At 36.0% G+C, this 25,014-nt stretch overlaps 4 protein-coding genes across 7 annotated transcripts; 3 read left to right on the forward strand and 1 right to left on the reverse strand.

Annotated features, from left to right (window-relative positions):
* The first annotated feature begins 331 nt into the window (after positions 1–331).
* Positions 332–3,883, forward strand: LOC121257053 (protein DETOXIFICATION 12-like). The gene is given in 8 exon segments (XM_041157922.1): positions 332–721; positions 1,875–2,419; positions 2,518–2,604; positions 2,748–2,804; positions 2,906–3,144; positions 3,226–3,431; positions 3,727–3,765; positions 3,768–3,883. Coding segments are annotated over 8 exon segments (1,491 nt in total). The 5' UTR covers positions 332–448; the 3' UTR covers positions 3,813–3,883.
* A 2,044-nt stretch (positions 3,884–5,927) lies between these two features.
* LOC121258141 (protein DETOXIFICATION 12-like) lies at positions 5,928–9,158 on the forward strand. The gene is made up of 8 exons (XM_041159514.1): positions 5,928–6,203; positions 6,999–7,543; positions 7,625–7,711; positions 7,878–7,934; positions 8,050–8,288; positions 8,372–8,577; positions 8,755–8,857; positions 8,944–9,158. Exons 1-7 carry the CDS (start codon positions 5,928–5,930, stop codon positions 8,797–8,799), a joined length of 1,455 nt encoding a protein of 484 aa, XP_041015448.1. The 3' UTR covers positions 8,800–8,857; positions 8,944–9,158.
* A 3,897-nt stretch (positions 9,159–13,055) lies between these two features.
* Positions 13,056–15,497, forward strand: LOC121257861 (palmitoyl-acyl carrier protein thioesterase, chloroplastic-like). The gene is made up of 6 exons (XM_041159111.1): positions 13,056–13,439; positions 13,539–13,672; positions 14,542–14,655; positions 14,734–14,902; positions 14,994–15,062; positions 15,153–15,497. The coding sequence occupies exons 1-6, from the start codon at positions 13,056–13,058 to the stop codon at positions 15,495–15,497; spliced, it is 1,215 nt and encodes a 404-aa protein (XP_041015045.1).
* An 864-nt stretch (positions 15,498–16,361) lies between these two features.
* LOC121257889 (CDP-diacylglycerol--serine O-phosphatidyltransferase 1) lies at positions 16,362–24,788 on the reverse strand. Of its 4 annotated transcripts, XM_041159150.1 has the most exons (14): positions 24,443–24,776; positions 21,743–21,851; positions 20,944–21,141; positions 19,913–19,978; positions 19,757–19,816; positions 19,586–19,676; positions 19,164–19,218; positions 18,930–19,009; positions 18,683–18,799; positions 18,494–18,578; positions 17,699–17,790; positions 17,112–17,365; positions 16,901–16,989; positions 16,362–16,811 (listed from the first exon to the last, which is right to left on the reverse strand). In XM_041159150.1, exons 3-14 carry the CDS (start codon positions 21,108–21,110, stop codon positions 16,684–16,686), a joined length of 1,284 nt encoding a protein of 427 aa, XP_041015084.1. In that variant the 5' UTR covers positions 21,111–21,141; positions 21,743–21,851; positions 24,443–24,776; the 3' UTR covers positions 16,362–16,683. The 4 variants fall into 4 exon arrangements, with proteins under 4 accessions (XP_041015084.1, XP_041015086.1, XP_041015087.1 ...); XM_041159152.1 differs by lacking the exon at positions 21,743–21,851 and having other exon boundaries at positions 24,683–24,788; XM_041159153.1 differs by lacking the exon at positions 21,743–21,851 and having other exon boundaries at positions 24,443–24,775.
* Positions 24,789–25,014: the final 226 nt, after the last annotated feature.

A 25,014-nucleotide genomic window follows, 5' to 3' on the forward strand; every position in this document is an offset into this window, starting at 1 on the left:
GGATCAAACCATCTGATATTTGAGTAAATTCCCATTATGGAACATTTATAATTTGTTTGTAAACGGAAGAAATTATGAGTTATTAAGTAATTGAAGATATGTGAAAACGATCAATATATTCTATGATCAATATATTATATCACCGTGTAGTTTGTACATCGATAAGCTTATGATTTTCCAAACTTCAAAAGTTGACCCCTTTCTGGCCCACCAGTACTGTATCAATCTTCAGCATACATATTACACACACATATAGAATAACTCTATTATATATATATATGTGTGTGTGTGTGTGTGTGTGTGTGTGTGTGTATTGTATGTATGTATATATATATATTGTATGTATGCATCCCGTGAAGTACCTAAATTAAGTTCAGAATAAACCTCTTCACAGCTCTCTCTTTCTGAGATCCCAAAGTTGAGCGCGGGGCTAAGAGCGGCGACTTCCATGGGAGACATAGAGAAGGACATGATGGAAGAGAGTTTATTACAAAAAGGAAGAGAAGAGAAAAGATCAGAGGCTTCACCTCTAACATGGGGTGTGCTCAAAGAGGAGCTCAAAAGGCTGGGTTTCTTGGCAGGTCCTATGGTGTCGGTGACCCTATCACAGTACCTGTTGCAGGTGATTTCAATGATGATGGTGGGTCATCTGGGTGAACTTGCTCTCTCTAGCACCGCTATAGCCATCTCTCTTTCTGGGGTCACCGGCTTCAGTCTTCTTGTAAGCCTTTCTTATCATCTATTCTTTTTTCTTAATTTGTTTTCTGTCTTGATCATGTACATATCTTAGATTGTTGTTCAATCTTCGTTTTGTTGAAAATTTTGTTATAGATTCTAATCTTACCTTTCCAAAAAGAAACAAGAGGACAAGAAAAAACTTTTCTATTGCAATTATTTTTGCCTTGGTTGCGTAGAAATTTGGTGTATTGGGAGTCACGGATAGATGCATGACTTTTCAATAGTAGGGTGTCAGTTTCATAAGATGTATGTAGCCTACTTTGTGTACACTCCTAATTCTTCTCGGTGTAACAAGCTGTCTTTGAGCAGATAACGCTCAATTACTGTGGTAATTTAACTGGATTTGCCACCTTACAAAATATTCGGACGGTCTTAAAAGGAAAAAGTTCACAAAACTAGAAAAAGATATTATAAAAATGTTCCAGAAAACACATAAAAACTTAAACACAAAGGGAAGCCTGTCGGCCACTAAAGAGCTTACTAATTCTTATAAAGCTCTGAAATAATTATTGCATGAGGAAATCATGTGCTCTTTATAGCATCTCTCAGGAAAAATATACTACTGGAAAACTCTGCACATTCTCTAAGAAAATAACTTGTCCTTCAGTACTCCTTTCTTTTGTTCTTGAACAAATTGTTTGGTACTCATGAGCATGATCCTTGAAGGAAGGATTCAGAGGCGATGAGGTAAGGTAATAAGGTTCAGTCTGCTTAAGATGAGTCATCAGTTAATACAACTGAGACATTGTTCAAAAGCACTGCTTTTTTCCTAATAATCTTTTAGGAGTAACCGCCTAGTTTATTAGGTTGATCATATACATGGAGGGACGGAACTAGCAATATGCTGATACAGTTCCATAATATTACTTGAATTGTGATATGGCTTACCTTTATGAATGCTAGTGCATGTTGAAAAACATTTGCTTAGGATGGATGAAATTTAACAATGACAGTTACTTTGAATTGCTACCAATATATATGGGTTTTATTAAATCAGAGCTCGTAGACAATACGAGCAAGTAAAATGTTCTAAAGAAGAATTCAAATTAAATTTTGGGACCTATTTATAATAATAGAGGTTGAACTTATCCATATCATATAACTAAGTGTATTTGTACTTTGTGTGCCATGGACAGTTAGGAATGGCAAGTGCCCTGGAAACCTTATGTGGGCAAGCTTATGGAGCTAAGCAATATCGAAAACTCGGAGTTCAAACTTACAGTGCTATATTTTCTATGATATTAGTCTGTATTCCTGTGTCTTTTATATGGATCAACATTGGAAAGCTACTCATCTTGATTGGCCAAGACCCTCTAATTTCACATGAAGCTGGTAAATTTACAGTTTGGCTTGTTCCTGCACTCTTTGGATATGCGACACTTCAACCACTGGTTAGATACTTTCAGACACAGAGTCTGGTCATGCCAATGCTTATCTGCTCTTGTGTTACTCTTTCTTTTCACATACCCCTATGTTGGGCTTTAGTATTCAAGTCTGGTCTGGGAAACCTTGGAGCAGCATTAGCTATTGGCATTTCATATTGGTTAAATGTGATTTTGCTCGGATTATACATGAAGTACTCACCTGCCTGTGCCAAAACTCGCATTCCAATTTCTATGGAGCTGTTACAAGGAATTGGGGAGTTCTTTCACTTTGCAATCCCTTCTGCAGTAATGATTTGGTAAATCTTTTATTTGTCTTCAGTTGAAAGAAGAGCTTGTATGTCCTGTTGTAATATACTATTCTTGTCTGATGTATATATTCATTTTGTAATTGCAGCCTTGAGTGGTGGTCTTTTGAGCTTCTTATATTACTTTCTGGACTTCTACCAAATCCACAGCTTGAAGCTTCTGTGCTTTCAGTATGGTGAGTTTTCTTGCAGTATTTCAGATCAAAAGCACTTTTGATTTTCTGAGAATTTCTAATCTTATGCGCAACTAATACCTATTCCTCATAAACCCTCGCTTCAATGCTTGGAAATGATCATTATTGTCAACTTCTCTGGATAGTCTCACAACCATCTCGACTCTGTATGCAATACCATATGGACTTGGTGCTGCGGCAAGGTTTGATCAATGACACATAAGCGATTTATTAATGCATGTTATAGGTGTCTATTGTAGTTTAAATTTCACAAATAATATTTTTTTTCTTGTTTTTGGTTTAGTACTAGAGTTTCAAATGAATTAGGAGCAGGGAACCCACAAGCTGCTCGTGTTGCTCTCTTTGCTGTGTTGTTTCTTGCAATCATAGAGACAAGTATAGTAAGCACAACCATTCTTGCCAGCCGACATGTTTTCGGTTACACTTTTAGCAATGTGAAGGAAGTTGTAGACTATGTAACAACCATGGCTCCTTTAATTTCTCTGTCAATTATACTGGACAGCATACAAGGGGTACTCTCAGGTTGGAAATCTCTCTTTTTTGTTATTTAACTTCTACTGAGAATATATGTTTTACACTGTTGATCAAGAGTTGTTAACTCAGGTGTTGCTAGAGGATCTGGGTGGCAGCACATAGGGGCTTATATCAACCTGGGGGCATTCTATCTTTGTGGAATTCCAGTTGCTGCAGTTCTTGGTTTCTGGGTACAGTTGAGAGGAAGGGGCCTTTGGATTGGAATACAAACCGGTTCTTTTGTTCAGACACTTCTGCTCTTTACAGTAACAAGTTGCACTAACTGGGAAAAACAGGTCTGTTCTCCACTTTTTATCTTGCTTTTGATCCTAGTCTAGTCCAAGATTGCTATTTGTTCTGCTCTGTTGCCAAGATACTTGGGGGAAATAGTAGAAAGTTTTGGATTGTTTTGAAAACCTTTATAGTTTCTAAATGCTTATTAAATACAAAATTTTTACACTTTCTTCCATCTGTTGGTAGGATCTGTTCCTTTATATTCTTGTCAATTAACTGAAGACATTTGAACTGTGAACCCCATTTTAATAATAGTCAATCGCAACTTAAAGCTCTATTGGGTTTTTGATATTGCAGGCTAGCAAGGCAAGGGAGAGGATATTTGCTGGTAGAGACATCCAATAGATAATGAGATAAATCTGAAGAGAATTTTTGTGAGCTAAAGTTTCATACCCTTAAAAGTTGCAAGGAGAAACATTATTAATACTAATGAGCTTTCTATCTCTTTTTCATCTGTCTTCTTTCTGTTTTTATTTCTTTAATTTTTTGGTGGAAGACCCCAAGTCCTATGGTATAATGAAGTACCACATGAGTGATATATAGGAATCCAAATCTGCCAAATCAGTAATATTATGATCTTCTATATCCTAAGAGCCGGTTTGGATTGACTCATCTTACTACTATTCACAAATTTCAACTCAAATCTTACTATTATTCACAAACCATCTCATCTCATCTCTCGATTCAAACGGTAATTCTTCCCGTTCCTTCATCAGGTTTATGATTTCCATGTAGCATTTAGACCGAATGACTCTATTTCTCATTAAATTAATAAAATTGAAATTACCGATCTTTATTTAAAATTTGTGGGATGATGCTATAGAGGAAGCATGATGGGTAATATGATTGTTACCCATTGCTTATATTAATAGAAATTATAATATATAGACAGCATAATATAATTTAATGTTTTAGATTAGTACAATTAATGACTTATAAAAAATATATATGATTTGACGTCCAATAGCAACCCGCCTATCTTCTTGTCATTAAATGTGCTTAAATAAGGAAGTTGGCGGGCGTCTTTTGAATTATAAACATGTAATGAGACAAGTGATGAGGCTGCCAATCAAGGCTATTTTGGGCTTGAGTTGTGGAGCCTCGGAGTCAAAGGAATTCCTTTGGATGTACATGCAATCGGCTCTCTTGAATGGACTTGTTAGTTACCAGTTTAGCATACGAAATTGCATATCAATATTCACATAATTTTTTTTATAATAAAAAAAAATAAAAGATTTTTTTTTTGAAAGAAGAATAAGGTCTTCTATTTCACGAAAATTATTTTTATCTTCAATTCGCATTATTTCATTAAATGAATACCTTACATTTAACATTAGTGCGCGGTTTACTATGGGAATTTGCTTGCAACAAGACTTTTCCGTCTTTAATATGCACGGATGCTTAAAAGTACACACACTATAATTATATGTATATACATTTACATATATATATATATATAAATTTATTATGCATCCTATTTAGGAGTCACTTTATTTTCTTGATATGCCACTACAATATTGGGTTATGTTGCTTATTAAAAAAATTTAAGAACACAAACATGAAATGGGTGGAAGAAATTTAGGATTTTAGTCTTTCTTTTTTTTGTATTTTTGGGTGCCATTTTGTTTTGAATCTATATTTTTAAGGTTTTTTTAATAAGCCACATGATATCACAAGGGATAAAGTGAATGATATAAATTAGGAGACATAATAACATTATGCTATATTTACATCAATGTACTGTAGTGACAATGTGAATGGTATAAAAGGAAGGAAAAATCTAATTGTAAATGATTATGTGCATTAATACGCGCACCCATTCAATATGATTGGTCAAAAAGTAGATTTTATTGAAAACAATGCTAATTTGAATTTAGAATATGAATGCAACAACATTAATAAACAGATTGGTAAGCAAACTTGCTTGTACATGGCAAAACTCAAGAGAGGAAAGGTTGAGATGCTTACAAATACCATATTATGATTGTTACAGCCCATAAATAGTTGAAAAATAGAGCTCGTAAGTTTTGGGCTTGATTAGGAACACAACTGTTCTCATATATTCTCGTACTAATTCATTACTATTCACAAAACTATTTTACTTTTGTTGGCTATAGACTTGCTTGGTTTATCTCCTTAAATCAAACTATCCGTAATTTGAGCAAACTCCAATTGGTGAGTGGTGATGGCTTTTGTGTTTGTAAATGGAAGGATTTATAAGTTATTAAGAAATTGAATAAAATGTGAAATTATTAGTATATTCAAGTAGAGCAAGTAAAGAAGAGGAAACTATATTTATTTTATTACCGTGTAGTCTGATAACTTGTCGATTTGCCAAACTTCAATGGGTGACCCTTTGCTGGCCTACTAATTAATGAAGTAAAATCCTCAGCATATAAGTCGAAAAAACCAAAAAAAGCTCCTTTACAGCACTCTTCTCTTTCCTGAGATTCCAAAGTTGAGCGAGTGATCAGAGGCTAAGACCAGTACAGACTTCAATGGGAGGCGTAGAGAAGGACTTGGAAGAGAGGCTGCTACAAAAAGGAAGAGATCAAGATAAAAGATCAGAAACTCTACCTTTAACATGGGGTGCTCTTATTGAGGAGCTCAAGAGGTTGGGTTTCTTGGCAGGTCCTATGGTGGCTGTGACTCTATCACAGTCCCTGTTGCAGGTCATTTCAATGGTGATGGTGGGCCTTCTGGGTGATGAACTTGCCCTATATAGCACTGCAATTGCCATCTTTGTTTCTGGGGTCACCGGCTTCAGTCTTCTTGTAAGCCTTTGATGTCATTATCTATCTATAATTTATTTTTGGCATGTCTCTCATTTCTTAGATTGTATTTATCTTTCTTTCCCCCCCTAAATTGTTTAAGATGCTTTCATCTTTCAAAAGAAGAAAGCAGACGTGAAAAGCGTACGTAAATACTTTTCACTTCCAATCATTAAGAGTGACCAATAAATGCATGCCTTTTCAATAGTATTAGGGCGTCAGTATCGTATGTAAGATGCAAATTGTAGCCTATTCTTACGATACAGTACTCCTAATTCTTCTCGGTTCACCAAGCTGTTTTTTTCCCCATTTGGTTTGCATATTTACAATAGAAATCAAACAAGGCTTAACTCAGAAACCTACTACTCGTCGTTTTGGTTTGGTAATGCTACCGAACATGACTTTCAAAGTCATGATAATAGCACTGAAGAACATTCTCACAATTATCAGTAACTTTTCTGTAGACTTTCGAAAATCTGTTTCACGAAGCTTGACAATGTACAACATTTTGCTAAGGTGGCATGCACTTTTCTCTCTACTTTATCATTGCAAAGAGAGATACGCCTGTAGAGATTAGAATCGACAACTTGACCCTTCCTTTTGTTATTGTATATGGAGGAGGACATACAAATTGAGCAGTGAGCACTACTGCTCAACTGAATTCTGGTGGTTCACCAAACTGTCTTTCAGCAAACTATGTCAAACTGCAGTGGTTCTAAAGAAGCATTCAAATTGAATTTTGGGATCTAGTTATATGAGTGAAGTTTGAACTGATCTATACTTTGTATTCTCGGACAGTCAGGAATGGCAAGTGCACTTGAAACTTTATGTGGGCAAGCCTATGGAGCTGAGCAATATCGAGAACTTGGAGTTCAAACTTACACTGCTATATTTTCTATGATCCTAGTTTGTCTTCCTCTGACTTTGTTATGGACCCACATTGGAAAGTTACTAATCTTGATAGGCCAAGACCCTCAAATTTCCCATGAAGCTGGAAAATTCACAATTTGGCTTGTTCCTGCACTCTTTGGATACGCGACGCTTCAACCACTCCTTAGATTCTTTCAGGCACAGAGTCTGGCCATGCCAATGCTTATCTGCTCTGGTGCTACTCTTGCTTTTCACATAGCCCTATGTTGGGCTTTAGTGTTCAAGTCTGGACTGGGAAACCTTGGAGCAGCCTTAGCTATTGGCATTTCATATTGGTTAAATGTGATTTTACTCGGATTATACATGAATTACTCTCCTGCCTGCGCAAACACTCGCGTTCCAATTTCTATGGAGCTGTTCCAAGGAATTGGGGAGTTCTTTCACTTTGCCGTCCCTTCTGCAGCAATGTTTTGGTAAACTTATTCACTTGCTTCAGTTGAAAGAAGAGCTTGTATATTCTGTGCAAAATTCCATTATTCTTTTATGTATTGCAGCCTTGAGTGGTGGTCTTTTGGGCTTTTTATGTTACTTTCTGGACTTCTACCAAATCCACAGCTTGAAACTTCTTTGCTTTCTGTATGGTAAGTTTTCTAGTAGTATTTTAGATAAAGAGCACTTTGGATCTTCTAAGAATTTATAATATTTACGCACCAATAATATCTGTTCCTCTTAACAATCTGATGATTCTAATCCCACTCTTCAACACCGGAATATTGATCCTTATTATCAACTTCTCTGGACATGCAGTCTCGCAACCATATCAACACTGTATGCGATACCATATGGACTTGGTGCTGCAGCAAGGTTTGATCAATCACGCATAAGATATTTATTTATATATGAATACTACGGGTGTCTATTGTAGTTGAAAGACTGAAAGTGCACCTCTCTAAAAATTTTTCTCTTGTTTTTGGTTTAGTACTAGAATTTCAAATGAATTAGGAGCGGGGAACCCAGAAGCTGCTCGTGTTGCTCTCTTTGCTGCGTTGTTTCTTGCAGTCATAGAGACAAGTATAGTAAGCACAACCATTCTTGCCAGCCGCCCTTTTTTGGGTTACAATTTTTGCAATAACAGGGAAATTGTAGACTATGTAACAGCCATGGCTCCCCTAATTTCTCTGTCAATTATTCCGGACAGCTTACGAGGGGTACTCTCAGGTTGAAAATCTCTCTTTTTTGTCATTAACTTCAAATAAGAATTCAAGTTTTGCGCTGTTCAATAAAGAGTTTGTTTGACTCAGGTATTGCTAGAGGATCTGGGTGGCAGCATATAGGGGCTTGTGTCAACCTGGGGGCATTCTATCTTTGTGGACTTCCAGTTTCTGCATTTCTAGGTTTCTGGGTACAGTTCAGAGGAAGGGAGCTTTGGATTTTTATACAAACCGGTTCTTTTGTCCAGACAGTTCTGCTCTCTATTATAACAAGTTGCACAAACTGGGAAAAACAGGTCTGTCCTCCACTTCTTATCCTGTTATGCTTTTGATCCAAGTCTAGTCCAAGAGTCCCTTTTGTTCTGGTTTGTTGCCAAGATGCTTGGAGGAAAAGAGGAGAATTTGGGATTGTTTTAAAAACCGTTGTAGTCTTCAATTCTTGTTAAAGCTCCATTGGATTCTTGATATTGCAGGCCAGCAAGGCAAGGGAGAGGATATTTGCTGGAGACTTCCAATAGATAATGACATAAATCAGCAGAAAATTTTGGTGGAGCTAAAGTTTCATACTCTAAAGTTGTAAGGACACATCATTTGTTTTAATGAGCTTACAATCTCTTTTTCATCTTTGTCTAATTGTCTTCTTTTTGTTTTTGTTTCTTCAGTTTTTTGGTGGAATACCCCAAATCAGTACAACCCAGCAACTTTGTACCCTACATGAACTTGGTTTAGATTCTAAAGGACATTAGGAGAGACTTGAGAGGAACAGCCTTCCTTCAACCCAAGCTGGCAGAGAAGCCCGGGAGGAGGCAAAACTTGATGTTTTTGGTTTTTGTAAAAGACTAGGGCGGCCTCTAAAATCGGCATTAGGCAAGGTTTTAGTTTCCATGTTCATCTTCCTATGTCATCTAAATGCAGTATAGATGCTCAACATCTATAACTTATATAATTTTCATGTTGCTCTTGTTAAGCTACGTCATGAATTAAGACAAAAGTTATTTGTTAGTTCAAAAGGGTCATATTAATAAATATAAAAATATTTAGAATTTTAAGAGTCTACACTAATTTTTTTACAAGAGCAATGCTCCGAGGATGTAGCACGAGACCGGTCCCGAGAAAGAACAATTTTTTTTTTTTTTTTTTGTGATTATTTTTTCATTCATTTTTTTATATTCTTAATTTTTTTTAAAAAGAAAAAATTTCAACATCACTAAAAAATACTTTTTTAATCACTAAGTAAAAAAAAAAAAAAATTATCGGGACCCAAATATCGGTGACCCTAGAATTTTTCTTTTTACAATTAGTCATAAAAAAATGCTACATTTAGAAAAAGCAAGTCGTAGTTGGGTTTTCCATCAAGAGTAATATAGATCATGCAGTGGAAAGTGGTGAATTGAGGAATCTACAACCATACGTTTTCTTTTGTGTAGTCTTTACTTGCTGAATAAGATACTTCTATTGAAGAACCAAGATTACGAACGCACAACTATGGGGGGTCGAAAACTTCCTCCCATTTTACGTATAAGTTTGGGATAATATTACCCATAAAGAACCCAAAAGTATTCGTATCAGCAGCTTATTTTGCTAGCAAGTGTGCTTGTTGATTAGTAACTCTGAGGATCCAACTAATTAAAGCTCCATTCCACGTGGTTATGCAAATGTCCCTTGATGTCTTCTATCCAGTCTCTCAATCTCCATCTGTTCTCTTCAGTCTTCACCATTGTCTTCAATACTTGGTGCACTTACTTGGAGTCTCCTTCAATCTGGAGTTGATCAAAACCTGTTTTTTCTGTCAGCTTGCAATCTAGGATTGCTGCTCTACCTTTTGCTTCACATGAGGAGTTGGTTTGGATTTTTTCCATCCATATATGTGTAGGGTTTGTGAAGCCTGGTTTATTGTTGTGGCGTCCCGACTTGATGATCCAATCCGACAATGATTCGTTATGGTTTTTGAGTGGATCTTCAATGAAAAAATTTTTGGCATTGTTTTTGACTCAAGAAGCACCAAAACAGAAAGTTCATTCGACGTTCGCTCAACTTTCAGCTTGAGCGAAGATCAGACAGAAAATTTGCTCGAGTCTTGCTCGATAGTGGGCCCGAGCGAAGTTCAGGTAGAGAGTTCGCTCGAAAGTCGCTCGACTCGGTGCTCGAGTGAAAACGAGATAGAGAGTTCACTCAATGTGCGCTTGACACTCCGCTCAAGCAAATATCGCAGAAAAGTAGAAATTAGGATTTCCGCCATGTAAATATGTTTATTTTGTACAGTATGGCTGTTTTTGAACAGTGAAAAATTGTCCCAAAAGTGTATCTTGTGATTCTTTAATATAATAAAATCCTCTACAGTTCCGTGGACGTAGGCACATTACCAAACCACGTAAATTTGTGTCATGTGATTGATTGTTTGATTATTTCTTGTTTACTTTTACTTTATTGTCATCGGCTTTTCGCAACAATATGGAGTATATGCTCCATATAATACCTATTTTATTTTGGGTAGCCGACCCTTAAAGAGTGTAAAATGACCCAACATAGAAAATGAAAATGATCAATCACATATTTCATCGTTTCTTTCAAATGAGAAGTTCACACTAGCCTTGAAATTACCATTCTTTTAGCAACATTACTCGGATCCTAAGTATCAAAGTTGACATCTAGTCCCCAACTTGAAATATAAGTTAAGATGTACATGTTTATTAAGCTACCACATGAGCTCTTAAAATAGACGAAATTAAGAATGTTATTCTTTTACCGTTGATGGCACATATAAAACAAAAAAAGATTGCCGAGTAACACGATTTTAATGGTTGAAAAGGACGAGAAAAACTACAAAGGGTGGACTGTCATGAGGATAAGATGATATTTTTGATAGTTTGATAATCATAATGATGAAAAAAAAGTGACAGTTTTGTGGGATAGAGTGTAATCCAGACATAGGTGAGGAGCCAATGCATGCTAAAGGAAAACACACGGTTCTGACCAAGGAACAAAGAGTTCATGAATTAGGAATTTGTGAGTCTGAGGATATCTTTATAGAGACACATTTCTCCCCATAAAAGGACTTATAGGAGGAGTGTGATAACTCCTTATAAAGATCAGGATGAGTTTGTTCTTAAGCCATGTGAGACTTCTCAACACGCCTTCTCACGTGTGGGCCGGTATTTCCGGTACCATCATTGTGGGTAGGTCGTAGGAGCCCATCATCGGTCATAGGTTAATCTGCTTTGATACCATATACAGACACATTTCTCCCAATAAAGGGCTTATAGGAGGAGTGTGATAACTCCTTATAAAAACCAGGATGAGTTTGTTTCAAGCCGTGTGAGACTTCTCAACAATCTTGACGATGAAAAATTCGAGTGCATAATTCCAAACCACGAAACCGTGGATAACTATGTTTCTACTTCATGCCTGAAAACTATCGGCACATATTAGGTTACGGTATCAAATTGACTTGTTGAGTTCAAACTAAGTGTTATTCAGTCCCCATCACCCAAATTAAAAAAAAAAAAAAAAAGACTAAAAGCTAAGAAAGTGCTTTGGTTGTCTTCATAATTCCTATGTCTCCAAGATTCTAATTCTTTTTTTTAATACTTTAGTGCATACCTCTGGCTTTACCTGTCTGTCTTTTCATGCCTAATTTTTAGATTCGTCAGTCCCTAGATTGTATTTGAGGTATGAGGATGGTACCTGAAATTTATGAATAATCTCATTTATAGCGGATGAATACCCCGTGCTCAATTCCGAGCAACTTAGATAACCAAGATGCTTACCATCCAACTATAAGCTGAAAATATCCTGTAAAACTAAATGTATGCAACTCTGCATAAGAAAGCCAACATGACATGACAAAGCCACATTCATGCATATATAGATGTGGAGGGAGATATATTATGACTCAGAATATAAGCTCAGATTCAAGAAACCAATGCCTGATATGTTATTCCACAGAACGCTATACATATGCACCAGCAACTCGATCTGATGCATGTGAAGTTCTTAATGATAATCATTTATTTTTGTCTTTTTTAAATTGCTGAAATGGACAGGAAGCATGGTATCATTGCTGATGGTGGCAGAGGATATTTATATTATTTAAGTAAAATAAATAGCAAATTCAGAGAAAGAGAGCAAAAAAAATATCATTGCTAATGGTGGGAGAAGTCAGGTGACGTACTTTCATCACCTTAACACCAAAAGTCTGAGAGGAGATGATGTAAATTGACATAAACATATCAAATTAGGGTACTGAATACAAAAATCCATTGCTTGGATGTATCATTAGAAAATAGTCGATAATTCAAAAGGAAGATGTCCTAACTTCTCTAGCTTAGTCAAAAAAGCATTCCATTTTTCGGTTGTTTGTTTGGTTGGCCCGTAGGAAAAGTCCAAGCCAGGTTCTAGGAAAATACAAGCAGCAGAATGTTGGTTTTTAGGAAGTAGCATCAGGATCTTACACTGCAATAGAAAACCACTACCATTCCCTCCCCTCGTCCATTTCACACTGCAAGAACGTGTCAAATAAAACACTAAGCCCTTCTTTCTAACTTTGGCTGTCGATCACTCCTAAGATTTCTTAGCTAAATCTTTTTGGCATAAAAAACTCCTCCCTCCAACAAACACAATACCCTATTCCATGCATTCAGCTTTATGACAAATTTCCCTCAAATTTCCCCCTCTGCTTGCATCTCTTCCTTTGGCAGATCCGCCCCCTCTAACTATAAAACCATTTTATTTCCTTTTCTCCGTTCCAATCTTCTCCTTTGTATATCAGGAAGCAATGGCTCTTTTCTCATCATATTCAGCTTCCTATTCTATTAGATGTTCTTCGAATAGAGATAATCATGATCAAAATAAGCAAAAGCTGACTAATCTCAGAATTATTAGTACATCAAGTAGGTCCTCTAATAAGGCTGATATACTGAACCAAACGGCTGGTGTGGCTAACACGTTCAATTCAATCACTTCGATCCCGGAAAATGGCTACATCCCAAAAGAAGAGGTTCGCCAAAATATTCCGACGAGGAAGCAGTTGGTGGATCCCCATCGTCAAGGGCTCATCAGTCAAGGAGGTGTTGGCTACAGGCAGACTGTTGTCATTAGGTCCTATGAAGTTGGTCCTGACAAAACTGCAACTCTTGAGAGCATCCTGAATCTTCTTCAGGTGAAAAAAAACATGTGCATGAAAATGTAGAAGAAGCTCATAAATAAAGAGCTTTATACATTAAGATTGTCTTCTTCGAATTATTTCGTTTTCATGCAGGAAACAGCATTGAATCATGTATGGATGTCTGGTCTTCTGAGCAATGGTTTTGGTGCCACACATGGAATGGTAAGGAATAATCTCATATGGGTTGTCTCAAGGATGCAGGTTCAAGTCGATCACTACCCAATCTGGTTAGCCCCGTCATCTTCCTCCTCATGTTTTGATGGCCTAAACATTCAAATAGTTCCAACTATGTATTTCTCACCCGCCTCGTGGCCCTCAACAAGCTTAGAGCTTTCTGATAAAGACGTCTTCGTTGGACTTTAAATAAAAAAATAAGATAAGTTGTCCTGAGCTAAGACAGAAAATCAGTCCAAATTAGGAAAAGGCCGTTCATAGGATTTCTCTCCATATTCAACTCCATTTGCCCTCCATCCATTGGAAGCACCAAACCGTTTTTCTTTTCTTTATGATGTATATGTTTACTCCACTTCCAAGGTTTTGCAGCCGGAGAAATAGTAAAGCAATCAATATAATAATCTCTTTAAGTTATAACTGCCATAACCAATAAAACCTGATCTCCCAAGTTAGAAAGCCAGTTAAAAGTTGTGCACTTCTTTAAGATGATAACTTGCTTATAGACTTCTACTCATAGAACAGTTGTGCAAGTGACTGATATTCACTCAACTTGATCGTAAGGCTGCTTTTGGATGTTGAACTGAGTTAAGTTCTCTATAAATAATAGTGAATCGAGATGATGGAGTGAGTTTTATGGGACCCACCTAATATAAGTTTACATGTGCTTGGATGTTAAGATGAATTTAAATGTATTTATGGGAAGTAGAAAAAGGTTATGGGTTCCACATATAAATAGATGTTAAGTTGAAAAAGGTTGTGGATCTCACGTATAAAGAAGTTTTGAGTTGAGTTGAATTTAGTAATTTGAGAGTTGGGTGTTTGGATATTAGAAGGGGTTTAAGTCTAAACTGAACTCAGTTGTGAGTGCAGTAAGGAACCACTTTTAAAGTAGGCTTAGTCACGGCCACTTCTCTGCATACAGGGGAGAGGTAATGGAGATTGACACATGGGTTGGAGCATCAGGGAAAAACGGAATGCGGCGAGATTGGCTAATCCAAAGTCAAGCCACAGGCCATGTTTTTGCACGTGCCACCAGGTAATGCCTTAATCCCAAGAGTGACTAATTGGAGTCTGCTCCTCTCCCACATATGCTTACCTTAAAAACATGAAACAGCACCTGGGTGATGATGAACCAGCAAACAAGGCGCCTCTCCAAAATGCCAGAAGAGGTGAGGGATGAGATTTCACCCTGGTTCATAGAGAACCAAGCAATCACGGAAGATTCCCCCGAGAAAATCATTAAGTTGGACAGTAAAGCAAGATATATGAACTCCAATTTGAAGGTAAAAGACAACACAGCTTCAGTGCCTCATTCTACTCATTCCAGCTAAAAAAGAAGCATACGCTGACTATTGCAATTTTTCCAATTGGTAGCCCAAGAGAAGCGATTTGGATATGAACCAACATGTAAACAATGTGAAGTACGTAAGATGGATGCTTGAGGTAAAGCACCAATCTGCTGTCAATCTTTGGCCTATCATTTTTTACCCATTTCTTAACTCTTTTTGAGTTATTTCATTTCTTTATCCACAGACCATCCCTGATGAGATTTTGGGGTCTCGCCAACTATCCAGTATCATACTAGAATATAGAAGGGAGTGTAGGAGTTCAGACATAGTTCAGTCACTTTGCCATCCAGACGAAGATGGAATTCTGAAAGATGGATTGAAACAAAACAATGATATTAGTCTGCTCAATGGGTTTTCTCTTGCATCAGAAATTCTTGAAGGTGGTGGACTTCTGGGCTCCTACGAAAAGGCACCACTAAGATATACACACCTTCTGCAAACTCAAGGTGAGAGAGGAAGTGAAGAGATTGTCAGAGGAAGAACCACATGGAAGAGAAAGATGTCCAGTACCATGCCTTTCTCCACCTAGTAAAATAAACTAGGCAATTGAAAGGGTTTAAGAAACTTATCCCCTGTGAACATAAATTCAGATATTTCAGCTCAAAAAGAGCTTATCAGGTAGTGTGCAGATTCGAAGTGTCCCAGAGATTTCTTTCTATGCATGAATATGCTTTGGGGGAAGCTGAATGAAGATCCTAATAATCGTGCCCGAAGTTTGATGCAGAGTAATTCAAGGGTGCCACCAGAGTACTTAAAATCACAGATCGAGCTGAGTGAAATAAGTGATTTAAGTTGTGTGGTGATTATTGTAAAGAAAAACAAACGAGAACCGTCTTAGGTGCATCCCCTTTGATAACATTATTTGAAAAAAAAAAATACAAAATCAACTTTATAAACCTACTTAATTTGAAGTGTTATGTCAGATTGTAAAGATCTTTTTTACTGTAATGTAAATCTGATGTATCACATTATATCACGTTAGTTTAGAAGCTTTCATTTTATAATTTATCTCTTCACATACATTCAAATCGGACCATTTTCCTTCAACGAGCTTCCTTAACATAGAATCCAATCCATCTGACTCAAAATTTATAACGTCATCAAGAAGAAAAACTTATATAAATGGGAGGATTGGAAGGGGAATCCAGCCAGCTCTCCTCTCCTCTCCTCTCCTTCTTCTTCCAGGCTAAGCTGCTCACATTATTCTGTTTAGTTCCTTTCATTTCACTTATGGTACCTAATTTCTTAAAGAAATGAAAAGGATTAGGGTCTGCTAAGAGAATAATCCCTCGATTAGATGACAGGAGCCTAGACCCGTTCACTTTTTGCTACATTATCCAATTGCAGATGACAAAAATGCTCTGCATGATTAAAAAGTTAATCCATTTGCAGATGTCACAAAAAAATCATTCAATTGCAAATGACACAAAAACTGAACTACAACACGAAAACTTGGGATGTCCATAAAGGCTCCACATACACACACAAAAAAAAAAGAGTTTGTTACAGCAGCACACTAGTAACTCAGGAGCCTTGGATTAGAAGCATTTCCCAGTACCTATAATGTAAGAAAAAACTCTCTCTTCTCAAACAAGTGATCCACTAACCTAAGAGAATGGCATTTACAGTTGTGAAGGTGTTGGATATTTACAGCAATGGATGCATATCCTCAAAGAAAGGAAGCAGTCAAAGAATAATGTATCTCAATAGCAATATCATCGCCTCTTCCTACCTAGACTCTGATGCAGTTGCCAAGACCAAACAAGGAGGAACATGAGGAGGGCCCCTCCAACAGACATCCAGAAAATGGCCAACCATGAAGGCATTGGATTAGGATATAATCCTGGAAGAAGTCGAGAAAAAGGTAATTAAAATCAATAAACAGCCAAAAATTTATAAATGCTTCAAGATGATTGATCTAGACTGACATACCATGACCAAACTTGATGCAAATGAGAAGCTCTACAATGCAGATAGCAAGTGAGAGCCAACAAAATGCTCCAACTTTTTTCACCGGTTTTCTGGAAAAATAACATAGTAATTAAGCAGGATTAAATGAAAATTCTTTCTTAGTAAATATATTCTTTGAAAATATAGCATTTTTTTCATGTGAATATGCTGGGGGCGGAGAGAGTGTCTGTACCGGTCTTGAAGATACGAATTGTATTCACGAATCGTTGGTATTGCAATTACCCACCACAAGATCAACCTATACACAATCACCGGGTTCCGCGGAGGAATCCAAAGACAAAACTTCAAAAAGAATGTGTTCAACTCCACAGTCAAAAACACAACGCAAAGAGTGAGAACTTGAATGAACCGCCATGGACCAAGCAGAGGGTGCCACTCATCTTTGTCCCACTGTGCTGGGGTAAACTGTCCTAATGTTCGCTTGAACTGAAAAAAAAGTGAAAGACACACGTCTATAAACAAAACTAGTAGAAAACAAGACTATACACTGAGAAAGAACATGGAAGATCTAATGTGTAATATGAAGCATCAGAATCAGTTTAATCTCTCCAGAATTGTATTCACGAATCGTTGGCATTGCAATTACCCACCACAAGATCAACCTATACACAATCTTTGTCCCATCAATCTAATGCGTAATATCAAGCATCAGAATCAGTTTAATTTCTCCAGAAATTTAGATACAACCACGCAATAATGATGTATTATAATGAGTATGCAAACAAGGGAAGTAAGATGAAATATAGTTCTTAAATATACTTTTTCAATTATATTAGGCTGACGGCTTAGGCCAACCCAGTTGTATGTTTTTCCATCGAAGTACCTGACGGTATGCATCCCTGCCCAGATGCCTGCAGTAGGTAAACCAAACAGAACTTGTCATAATGGAGTTATTTCCGAAAAATTCCAATCTAGATATAAAAGATTTTCGTAAAAGGAAATTTAAGTTGTAAAAAATGAAAGACTTGCTGCATCAATCTAGATAATATCATGGCTTGTGCTCCGCTTTATAGCATTGTTGATCCAAGTAATAGGTAATTTAGGTAACAATGAAAGCCATGAAAAACTAAGTGCAAAATTAGAAGTAAATGTGATATGAGGGATATATTCAAATTTTATAGTCAGAATTTCAGAAGGTAAGCTCAACTAGAAATGGGTTGGAAGGGAAAAACACTGAAGGAACATAGAGCAGAAAGAGTTTCACAGAGTTGATATACAACATAGTATAAGGTTCATAATCATGGTCTCAAATTCTCGAAGAACTAATTAACATTTATACTTTTTACTAGCTCCTTTACGGAACCATACATCCAAGATAGCAAAAAGATCGATCTAGAAGTGGCTTGACCCTGCTGTTTTCATAGCTATTTAGGGGCATCGTGACATCGCAAAAATTCATATGTTCATAAATGGAAAACTAGTTTATAAATAAGAAAAACTATAGGCAAGTATGTAAGACAAAATGACTTAAAATCACATCATCAAAGATATATTAAAGGTACACAAACCGAAGCGATAATAAACCAGGGTAGAAAAAATGGTTGAGAATCTCACCAAACCAATTGCAGATCAAAACGTCAAGAATTATACTGTCCCACCAGCACTCGTTGAAATTTGGCAACATGTGGCGGAATGTAAACTGAAAATTCCAACATAAAAATAAGACTATAATCAAATAGCCAGCTTGAGCATACAAGGATGATTAAACTTCCGGCACATAAATGCATAGATAAAGGAACAAACCTCCATCATCTCAAATCCTATTGATAACACCCACAGAAGGGGCTGATTACGAATCAATATAGCTTTACCCCACCATCCAATAATATGAGCTAGCACAAATTCATCGAAAAGTGTTTCCTAATACAGGTCAAGAAAAAAGAAATCAGAATCCTGCAGCACCGTGATATTATACTGATGTACAAGAACAGCTAAAAAAGATTTAGGGGAATCAACTAGACTGAAGATACAGTGAAAGAAGAAATCATACATAAACATTTTTAAACCTGCTTGTGGCATTCTCAGGTAAATATATGCGGCAGTCAGCACCATATGATCTTTCTGGAAGTTCTGCATGAAGTCATGCAAATCAAATTAGAGTTACTAAAACAGCCAAAAAAGATTTGTTAAATACTTTGGAAATATCACAATACACCACAAATCCAATGATGAGCAAATCCTCCTAATGACTATCAAAATTAAAAGTGGCAAAGCCGTGGATTACCAACACCGAGATCAGGATGGAGAAACTTCATAAATTGCCGAGAATCATCACGCTTCTGGAAAATGAGAAGGTGAAGATTTAACATCAGTGGCCACTCACAGGAGTTCCAGAGAATACAGCCATAGAAAATGAAGGAAATTGACTGAGGGAGAAGGAAAAAAAGAAAAAAAAAAACTGAAAATTGAGTAGGCAAAACCGAAGTCTGTTTAAGACACGCATCAGTTTATTCAATTGATCATCAAGAGCGAGGTATTTTTTACGGAGAAAAATTTTCTAACACCGACAAAAAACAGTACATATGAGATGAGTTTGCATCAAGAATGCCCCCATAATTTGACCTCGTAACATGTATACGCACATGGGAAAATCAGGTTCGTTTTACACAAACTATAAGAAAAGCTTGGTTCAGAAAAGAAATCAACCTGAAAAAGCAAAAATGTGAGGGCGACAAGGTACACAACAGCCATTCCATGTACTAGGCGCCAAAGTGCAGGATGTGGCCTTATTAGGACCCTGTAATAAGGATTCTGACTGTCATGTGACAGGTTCATTAATAAATTACAAGATATCAGATCGAAGTAGTCTGAACTTACGTAGAAGGAGCCTGTAGCAAGCAGTAAGCAAGAAAAACTGCAATCATAGCCCATACACCCCTACAAAGTACAAACCATTAGGAAATCTTAATTGCAAAAGAAAGAAAATTTTATATAGACTTCCCTAAATTAAGAAATACGTACATGAACACAAACCTTTTCACAGACGTAACAAGATCACCAAGTGCACCACCTTCAGGATCAAGGGCTCCGCTTGCCCAACTGTTTGTACATCAAACAAGCATTCAAACAAAAAGAAACAATAACAGTTAAATTGCATCCAATAAAAGATCCACAACGAAGATGTTACATATGATACAAACACTACTGCATTGTGTGTTGAAAGTGCAGCAGCAACAAAAAAGCTAGCACACCCCAAGGCATGCTACTTTTTAATGAATACCAACCCCTCCGCTTGTAGGAAAATTAGACCGAGAACCATTCTGATCTCTGCTGTTTTATTAGAACCCACATGCAGGCGAAAGACGTAGAAGAAGAAAGCACAAAAACCGCTTAATCAAAACACAAACTCCTCTAAAAAATAAATCCATTAAGATGGATGCAAAAGCTCACAAACGAGGGTCTAGAGATCCTTCTTTGCTTCTCTCCTTGTCAAAAGTATATATGGAGCTAGCGATAAAGAGTCCAATTTGTAATACTAAGGATGCTCAAGTCTATCTCATTCACTGGTAAATATATTAAATTGAAGGGAGAGGAGATCGAAGGCTTATTTCGGCTAGAAATATTGCATTAGACAAGCCGAAACAGAGAATAAAAAGCCAAAACTTTCTCTTCTAACGAGGAAAAAAACATGTTTTCTGAAATATTAGAGACACCAACCAGCATTTGATGCATCTCCCAGTGTAAATGAAACTCATGATTAGATAAGCTACGACAATCAGAGCAGCAAGATCGATCTATCACTGTAAAATCTATCTGGTACTGGCTACTAACAGTAATAGTGCAAAGATGAGGCTCACAATATAAAGGGATCCACAAAAACCAGCATATACCACAGGCTTTATCAGAAAAGATTGTATCCAGGTGGGAAAATATCATAAAAAGGGAATATATATAATTGTTGAACCACTGAATCAACTTCAAAATTATGATTAATCGATACTTTGGAGAATGAGTCAGAACATTATATATATAGACGAGAAACCCTTGTTGAGTGGAGCACTCACATAAGAAAACAGGCACCAATAAGTAGCAAGGACACAGTACGAGGTTTGTATGCCCATGCAGTCCATGGATCAAATTCTTCACCAACACTCATTGGACTGACACCGCCATTTTCCTGTGTATGATGATCCTTTCTCCTTACTGATCTCCTATGCCCATTAGGCTCCATATATGTTCAACGTACAGATGCAACTTACTTACTGCCCACAAATCATAAAAAAGAAAAGAAAATATATAAGGCGGGTATTCGAGGCAAGAAATTAATAAATTTCAAACTTGCCAGTAGTACTCCTTGATAAAAAAAAAAAAAAAAAATTTAAAAAAAAAAAAAAAAGAGACGATAAAAGCTAATATAAATCTAATATATATAATGTCAGTACATGTATGTGAGCACATAGGCTACAACTACTCTAGAATAATGAGATATTTATATCATGGATACACACAGGTTATTCAAGAAACCACACACACACGCATATATATCACTGAACCATAAAATCGATATTGTTTGTATATAAGTCAGCCTGATCAACACCAAACCAGATTAAAATGAAAGAATCGATATCTATAGAAGAGTGTTGCCATAGTATGTGGTTGAATGTCCAAACCCAAAAGTGAAAAATAAAAATAAATGAAAACAAGAAGCAAAGCCATGAGAAAGGCCAGTAGTTCACCATGCAATATTGAATGTCCCATTACTGCCATGAGAGTGGATGGCAGATATATACTGAATATATCACTCAGCAATAAAACAAGAGGTACATATCAGAAAATCTTATATGTCATTAAACTAGACTATACCGGAATTTTAAATGAAAGGCAACTGGCCAACTTCGAGCATGCAAAAGCCTTTCAATAAGGTCACAAGATCAAATTGCTCGCCTGTAGTTCCTTACATATATAAATGATCCTAACATGAATCCGAGAAGAATCTCATGATGAACACCATGCATGCATTGCAGAAATTCATAAAAATCTAAAATTACAAGAACATTAACAAAAAATTAAGGTAAATCATATATAAAACTTTAATATTAAGCTTTATACTATGAAGTAAATGACTAAGAATATTTACCCAACGTCAATAGTCATATATATATATATATATATAATTTTGTGTATAAATCCATCACAAAAGGAGCCATTAAAGACAATGATAGCAAAAAATTTTGAAATTGAATAGTTCATATAGATCTGAAAACAGCAAAAGCCATACAATCAAGTTGGTCAACAGCTTAATTCCGTGGCCCTATTATAATTGAAAATCCATTTCATCATTACCCGGGAGACACCGATCAATTCCCGCGATACTGAAAGGGATGGATGCATATGGTATGATCTTATGTTTCCACAAATTTCTAGATTCTTTTTTAAAAATTTCTTTAATTTAATCTAAACATCTTTTGGACGCCAAAAAATTTGTATGAAAAATTTTATTCATCATCATCACACCACACATTACACATAATTTTTTTATTTTTTATTTTTTTCTCTTACCAAACTTATTGTGAATAGATGATGAGTAAAAGAACTCAATTAATTTAGGAAGAATAAAACTAAAAAATAAAAATAAAAACTTAAAAAAATTTAAAATATATATAATATGTGGTGTGCATTTAAGAATGATGAGTAGCAAAACTCTTTACAAAATTTTTTAAAAGGAAAAAAAAAAAAAACCACCTCATAAAAATTTTATCCAAACAACTTCTCATGTCATTGATCTACGTACCTACCCCTTTCTAAACGAAAAAAGAAACCTAGCTATAACACATTAACTAATCTTGATCTACCTACTTTCATTTTTTTTTTTTTTTTTTTTTTCTCTCAAGGAATGCATGTAAGGCTGATAACTTCTGTGACATTTTAAGAAAATAAAATAGAAATTATCTGGACTCAGGAAACTAACCCAGATAACCCTACATAAAAAGGTAATCTCCATACATGAGCTTCCAAAGATATCACGATACCATTCAACTACTAAAATCTCGTAGTTATAAAATATCTCCATGAGCAAAACCTAATTACGTACATAAAGTCCAGATGATTTACGATCCACGTCCCCTATTATTTTAAAAACTTGGAATTAAAGTGATTTTATATTCTACAATTAAACTACTATCTAAGGCCAGTAAAATATTTCAAAAACAAAAAACAAAAAAGAAGGATCCAAACTCTACTTAGACGATTTGCACCACAAATTAAGATAGCAAGAGAAATAAATTCCCTCCGGGATAAATAATAATATTAATGACAACAACAACCAATCCACGTTTCGCTAAAGATATCAATTTAGACCCTATCTGATCCAAATTTTAGGGTAAGTTAATTTGGCGGAATTTTTGAATTACCAATCGAAATGGACAGTAAATTATTAACTTCTAGTAGCCACCTTCAGATCATAGAACATTTCAACCATCTTCATTAAAACTTGATTAAAGGTGGAATTAAACGTATAACTCAAACCTCCAAGTAGACCACATATTTACTCCAGCTTAAACATTTTGGGATTACGGTTCAAAAGTCAAATTAATCAATATCAGAACAGTAAAATTTGTAAACTTAATATATCAGTATTAACCATAAACTAATTACGCTACAGAAATCATTGAATAAAAGAGAATTACAACTTATTTCATTATACTAAGATTAACCCATGACAATATCATGTGAGTCAATATGAAAAATATCATTCTTTAGAAAATGAGGAAAAAAAAAAAAAAAAAGAGCCGAGCTGTTAATTAATTAACAACAAAAACATAAATTTTAACAGACTGAATGGACGTGCTCAGAATAGTATTTTAATATAATCAAGTAAAAACACTGTTTAAAGTTTTATAAACTCGGATAAGAAAGCAACGGTTTTGAAGTGCTTCGCTATCTCTGGTATACCCCACGCAGATCCCCATCAAGAACATGAACGTGAGGCGCTTTACAACTCTAATAAAAAGAAAATTGTGTGATCCCCATCAATAATGCCGAGATTTGAATATCATATAAATCAAAGAATCTAACCATTGCATTTGATCTGAGACAAGCATTATAAATTCAAAAGGAAAACAATAAAGCAAAATACACATCTCAAAGATTGTCCTAAAAAAATTGACAAAAAAAAAACAAATTTATTTAAAATCAATCCTGATGAATGATTTGCATAGTAATAAGAAAAAGCAAATGAAAACACAATTAAAAGCATTTAAATATACATTTATAAATAAATATATATATATATATAGCAAATACGAATACAGACTCGGAAATGAAGGCTCGGAACTAGGAAAGCACGGTTTTTAATACGATAAAGATACATACGTACACAAGTGGGTTTGTATATACATCTATATATATATATATGTATACATATATCTATATATAATAAGAATTGAGAGACAGGGAGAGATAAAGGAAAAATGATTAAGAAGAAAGGGGGAGGAAAGGAGAATGTTACAGAGAAAAAAGTGAGCAGAAAAAAGCGAGAGGGGGTGGGTGGGGGGCGTTACTTACGTAGAAAAGCTGGTGAGGAATCCCCGACCCCAGACGTGAGATTGGAGAAGAAGGCGATGATGGCCGTCGGATCAGGTAGAAAGCAGGGAGGGAGAGAGGAATAGTTGAAAAACGAGGGAGGGAGTTCTCGAAATCGGGGAGGCAAAAGGAGAAGGAGGATACCATGATATAAGAAGAAAGAAGAACTAATAATAGACTTTTGTGTCAGTGGCGAGAAAGAAAAGAGGAAGAAAGACTCACAGTGCATCTGAGAGAGAGAGAGAGAGAGAGAGACAATCTCTGCAACAGCGGCGAAAAGGTAACGATGGATTTTGATTAGATTATGATGATGATGATTATAATGATGAATCAGATTATAACGATGAATCAGAGTCATTGGTTAAAATATAATAAAATGATGAGATAGAAAATAAAGTACGACGGTCAAAAAACAGAGCACGCTCCTTTCCTTCTTCCCATATTACCCCCATCTTATCCCACACCCTGCGGTCTTCCTTAATTGCGTAAAAAAAACGAGGAGTGCTGGCTGCTGGAACCGGGGTTTCGATGCCAATCTAATTATTTTCATATAA

This window comes from Juglans microcarpa x Juglans regia, chromosome 3S (assembly GCF_004785595.1).
Source record: "Juglans microcarpa x Juglans regia isolate MS1-56 chromosome 3S, Jm3101_v1.0, whole genome shotgun sequence".
Taxonomy (NCBI): domain Eukaryota; kingdom Viridiplantae; phylum Streptophyta; class Magnoliopsida; order Fagales; family Juglandaceae; genus Juglans; species Juglans microcarpa x Juglans regia.